The sequence below is a fragment of the Oncorhynchus tshawytscha genome, linkage group LG04 (genome assembly GCF_018296145.1).
Source record: "Oncorhynchus tshawytscha isolate Ot180627B linkage group LG04, Otsh_v2.0, whole genome shotgun sequence".
NCBI classification, from domain to species: Eukaryota; Metazoa; Chordata; class Actinopteri; order Salmoniformes; family Salmonidae; genus Oncorhynchus; species Oncorhynchus tshawytscha.
In genome coordinates this window covers 28,206,521-28,212,520 of record NC_056432.1, presented here as the reverse complement: position 1 = coordinate 28,212,520, position 6,000 = coordinate 28,206,521, and the positions used below count along the sequence as shown (strand labels likewise).

At 39.6% G+C, this 6,000-nt stretch overlaps 1 protein-coding gene across 20 annotated transcripts in view; it reads left to right on the top strand.

The window, feature by feature from the left end:
• Positions 1-902: 902 nt before the first annotated feature.
• The window catches only part of LOC112248473 (AP2-associated protein kinase 1-like), a 43,293-nt gene continuing 38,195 nt past the window's right edge, over positions 903-6,000 (top strand). For all 20 annotated transcript variants that reach the window (XR_006083217.1, XR_006083216.1, XM_042320567.1 and 17 more), the window contains exon 1: positions 903-1,859. Coding sequence is in view for 18 of the 20 variants with exons in the window: in XM_042320567.1 (XP_042176501.1) it covers positions 1,703-1,859 (157 nt within the window). In the remaining 2 variants the exon portion in view is untranslated. The remainder of the gene's footprint in view (positions 1,860-6,000) is intronic.

The window sequence follows — 6,000 nt, the reverse complement described above, 5'->3', positions numbered from 1 at the left end:
TAGAGTCAGTTTTCCTAGCAGGTCCAGATACTTTCCATGATAGGTCCAATGTTATCAGCACTATGCTCCCAGATCTCACCCATTCTAGCGTTTCTGTCTCCAGCTTAAGTCGGACTTATACAGTGCCTTCAGAAAGTATTCATACACCTTGACTTATTCCGCATTTTGTTGTGTTACATCTACAAACAATACCCCACTTGTGAAAACTCTTCACAGTTGTGTTCTGTGAGTGTCACTGAGTAGGCTGATACCCCATTTCATGGACCCAAAATCTATAGGTAAGGCCGTACATTGCAATATGAATGTCCAATATGCACAATAGATTCAATTGTAACTTAATTTCCTATTAATAAACCCAATATCCAGGTTATTGTAGGTACATTGCAATGTTAGTATGCCCCCAATGCAATTCTAAAGTCTAATACACCCTTACAAAAAAGATTGCAGTTTTAAAACTGCAGTAAAAGTGCAGTAACTGCAGTTGACTGTGGTATTTTGGATGCAGTAATTGCAGAATAACTGCAGCGTACTGCACTAGTGTACTGCAAAATTACTGCAGTAAAAAAACTGTTATTTTGGATGCAGTATTTGCAGCATACTGCAGTTATACTACACAATGACTGCAATCTTTTTCATAAGGGCATCCACAGTGCGATTTTTTTTTTTTTTGTTGGTCAAATTAACTAATTGTCTTTTGTTGAACTTATATAACACCATTCCAAAATTGTTTAGCATTATCTAGTCAAATTGGGTCATGATTCCACAATGTTTAACTGTTTGCATCAGTTTCAAAGGGGGAGCCTTTATTTTGAATGCGACCCGCCAATTCCACAACATACCTTGTACGGACTACAATTCCCTGGTCTCATTTAGGTCAACGTCACTCAGATTAGTGTATTTATTTTTATTTTCAAAATTTAGCACAGTACACGGTCATTCGCGACGAAGAACCAAGTAAAGCTAGAAAGATTTTCTCAGATATTTCGAAGGTGCAAATATTATCTACGGTGTCACTTGCCTAATCTAAAGCCCTACCGAATCTAACTGACAGTAGCGCCGATCTGCACATTTTGTCATTGACGTTGCGCCCAGGCAGATCAGTTGTTGTCCACGGGAGTATAGCTGGCTATGAATTAGTAGCTACTGGGACACCAACGTAGGTCAGCTAATTAGCCAGTGCTCGAAGAGAAAGCAGGGAGTATTCAGGAGTCTACACCAAGAGCTCTGGAGAAACGGGTGAAATAGCTAGCTAAATGCCTTTACACTGAAAATGGGTGATGACGTTTGTAAATAACTAGAACAAGCTGGCCAGAGTAGCTAGCTAGCTTAGCAGTTTGCCAACACAACTGTCAAAGCCAGCTAGATAGGGATTTATTTGCTACCACTAGCTAACTGATTGTCCATTGCTAATGTTATAGCAATAACCTTAGTTAATAGCTAGCCCGTGTCAACGCATATGCTGGTAGTGAGTTAGCTAGTTGGCTATTTAGCTAGCTAGCTATTATGACAGTCGACACCTTGGTAGCTAGCTAGCTAGCGCCTGGAAATCGAACGAGGGGGCACTTCAATAAGATAGCTAGCTTGTTAACTAACCTAAATTGGCTACGGTCATTCAATTATCCAAATCGAATAGCTAGCTAGGCGTTCTTGTGGATAGGTATTGATTGCAAACAAATCGGCACTTGGCTTTCACCACCGGAAAATGAAGAAGTTCTTCGATTCACGCCGGGAACTTGCGAGTTCCGGGCCTGGTTCTGGAGCAGGTGGCATTGGGTCGAGCAGCAGCGGTGGCAGTTTTATTGGACGGGTTTTCACTATTGGACGGTATCAAGTGACCGTTGATGAAACTGTTGCTGAAGGTGAGTAAACGTTAGAGTAATTGATCAGCTATTCAAACATTGCCCGATATCACTAGTGCCAAGTTGGAAGCAAGTTTGGGTTAGAAGCAAGTTTACCCTGATAACGTGCAACCTGGTTTCAATACATTTAAAAAAAAAAAATTCTGTACGTAAATCGAGACACCTCATTTACGATATGTAGCGTTTCGTATGGTATGTATTAATTTACAGATCTCCATCCATTTCGCATGATATATTACGAATTTTCAAAACGTACAATATGTTGTGAATGTGCACAACGTATATATGTTACGAATTCCACTTTCTGGGTTAAGGTTAGGGGAAGGGCTAGCTAACATCCCAAGTAGTTGCAAAGTAGCTAAAAAATAATAAGTAGTAGTATAAAAGTTGCTCCACTGCTAAAGTTGTCTGTAATGAGATTCGAACACGCAACCCTTGGGTTGTGAAACGTTCGGCGTTATACGCCCACCTATCCACCCCAATCAAACAGTCTTAAGTAACCTTCTTATGTAACCATACACAATGTAACATATACGAATTTTAGTGTCCCAGATTTAAAATGTCTATTTAATTTTTTTTTTTTTAACCTTTATTTAAGGGCAAGTCAGTTAAGAACAAATTCTTATTTTCAATGATGGCCTAGGAACAGTGGGTTAACTGCCTGTTCAGGGGCAGAACGACAGATTTGTACCTTGTCAGCTCGGGGTTTGAACTTGCAACCTTCCGGTTACTAGTCCAACTCACTAACCACTAGGCTACCCTGCCGCCCTATGAGACCAAGCTGTGATATGGACTCCATCCTATGATCGCAATCTAACATAAACTAACATTAGCTGCTTTTGTTTGCAAATAGTGGAATAACAGATTGGCTTTGATTTTAATTCTTGGCGATATCAATAATTCTGTCATCATGGTCAATAATAAGGACTTAGGCTAGCCTATGCCTGGGGGCCTTGGAAACTCGGGTATGGTATGCAACTGCTGTAACAGCTGTGAGCACCCTAAAACAGCTGTGGTGTCACTGGTAGTGTCAGGATTAATTTGGAATGTGACCACCAGACGGATGGTGATAGGAATCTAAAAACTGGACAGTCTCCATCCTGAAGCAGATGAGGCATGGGCAAGGTTGTATCAACCATTTCTATCATTCAGGATCGTCCACCTGGTTGGTCTTTCACAGGAGGAACATGGCCCTGGAATTGGTATCTCACCTCATCATAACTGACATACATTATAGGCTAACATTTCTACCCCCCCATTCCTCAAGAATGGAGGAACAAGGTATTATTTTAAGTCTGCTCAGACATTATTACCTTCTGACTGAGTCACAACTCTTCATGACAAATGGAGGGGATAAAACAAGTGGGATTTTAGATGAGGGTATCAGTACAATTTGCTACATGAGGACTGTAGGAGCCAAACGGATCATATTGTTTCCAATTAATTTCTGTTGTATGTGTGTTCACCATTAATCTCCAGTCAATGGGGGATGGAGAATACACTTAAAAGGCATAGATGCTCCAAGGCCTACTGGGAGTGACTGGAATGGCAGCACACAGTGGGGAGGTCTATCACTTAAGGCAATAAATCAGCACATGTTCCACACAATACATTAAATTTCAGATTAGATTGGGAGAGTTGTGTTGGTTTGGCCTCGCGGCTTGTCTTTGATCACTGACTTTTGTGGGTGTGTGCATTTGCTTCACAGGGTTGGTTGGAACATAGCTCAAGAGGTGTGTCAATGTTCTCCTTCACATGATGTTGATCATCTGGTCTTGTCATTGTCATTTCTTAATATGTTTGGTAGACCAGAATTTGAAGTCATGATGAGGGTCCACAGTTGCTCGGGGGAATGCGCACATTTTAGTGCCTCCCCCCTTTACAGGGGAGATACTTTTTGTATGTTTTAGAGTTCAACTCAAGCAATTCTACACATTTTGCCATGGGCTAATCTGGATTTGGTCCTATGTAGCAACATTTGGAATTGTGTTTTTACATTGGATAAAAGTAGACTATGCTGGAAAATGGTATATCAATGGGAAAGTAATTCTGCTTTGAGAGTTGATAAACTTGTAACCCCACTTTTGAGAAAATTGTCCTTGAATATTTTTTTATACCTACTGGAGAGCATGTTGTCTACACCCATTCAGCATTGTTCACACCCTCTTAAGCCTTAGCCCCACACATCTCTTTAAGGATTCACATGTGAGGCCATGTACTAAACCGAGTGAGTAGTGTAGAAAACAACCAAAGATATCAAGGCTAAAAATGTTAAAAGTAGTAGTCTACAATAAGTGTGAACTCCATTTAAAAAATATACAATCTAGTCCTTGGCCTGTATCCTAATCTGACTTTGGTGCTGGTCATGTTGTTGTTCACATTACCGTGTCTGTTAAAAGCACTATATCAAATAATCTGTCACATGCACAAGATACAGAAGTTGTAGAGGGTACAGTGAAATGGTTACTTGTGTAGCAATATCAAAAACAGAACGTGTCTAGATAAAATATTTTATAGTTATTAAATTACGCTTACACAGGTGCATTTTTCTAAATTGATGGATCATGTGAAAGAAAGGCTACCACCCCCAGCCACATCTAGCTAGCGTAGCACCCCGTATCATCGGAATATTCAACAGTGTTTAAGAAATATATTACCTTTGACGTGTCTGTGACTATCATTAAATGTGAAGACTTATTTTATCAAATCAATTCTGTTATTATTAAATGTATCATGTAAACTTTAACTAGGAAGTCGGGACACCACAGAAAAAATGTTTAGTCTCTATTTCCCGAATTAACTCTTAATAACCTCTTAGAGCTAACCCTACTTTTTTCAATTTCCGCCTGAAGACATACCCAAATCTAACTGCCTGTAGCTCAGGCTCAGAACCAAGGATATGCATATTCCTGATTTCATTTGAAAGAAAACACTCTGAAGTTTGTGTAAATGTGAATTGAATGTAGGAGAATATAACACAATAGATCTGGTTTAGATAATACAATGGAAAAACCAAACGCTTTTTCATTTTTATTGTTGTATCATCTTTAAAATGAACAAGACAAAACAAACATTCAGATAGGATGATGGGGACAATTTCAGTGAAAAACATATGAGGGCAACAGTACTTGTGCAAAGTTTCAGAATGATAACTTCCAAAATGAGTGTGCTATATGACATTTACCATGAAGTCACCCAGGTGTCCCACACAAGTAGCCCAAATGTACCCAAGTGGCCAAATTGGTGAAGTTATACATTTTGAATGGAATAACTATATACAAAATACCAAAATGGTATTCTAAAAATATATACATTTACAAAATAAAAATATATACATTTACAAAATAACACTTTCAATATTTGGAAGACCCTCAGTCCTCTACACAATATTGTGCTGCTGATGCCAGGTGCCATAGCAGTCTCTTTCTGCTGTAAAGCAGAGGGTCACCAAGCATGTGGTGCAGGTGACGGGGGACTTCATTTTGCAAAGAACACAGCGACGCCTCCATGCTGTGCCCTTTTGGCCCTGAGCAGATGAACACCACTTGTGGCACGAGCTGGATGAACCAGCTTCAGTGGGGGATGGACACCTTGGCACTGGGGGCTCCCATTCGGAGTCAGTGTCACTCTGAAAGAAAATATTCAGTTAGAATAGTTTCACATATGAGCCCTGTATCAACAGGTATAATAAACAGATATATATAGAGTACAGGGAACATAAGGTTGAATATATTATTATAGACCTTCTAGATCTACTGCCATTTATATTATGACAGACCAGCTAGATCTACTGTCTCTATTATATTACAACAGACCAGCTGTATCTACTGTCTCCATTTCACTTTGGCCATTGTTGTGGGCCTGCCCTCCCCTCAACAGCCTCAAATAGGCTATTTCATTTCACAAATAATATTTTATATTATTAATTTCAAATAACCGCATTTGCATGAGAAAGGCTTACCAGTCCAAAATGATGTCCTCTCCGTTCAAAAAATATTCCTCAATTTGGGAATCGCTAAATGAATCGTCCTCCAACAATCTCTGTCTCACTTTTGGAAAAGTTACGTTTCGTGTGTGTATTTACATCGAATGTGTCGTTGAAAATGGAATGAGACGGAATTCACGACACAAGCGGTTCACA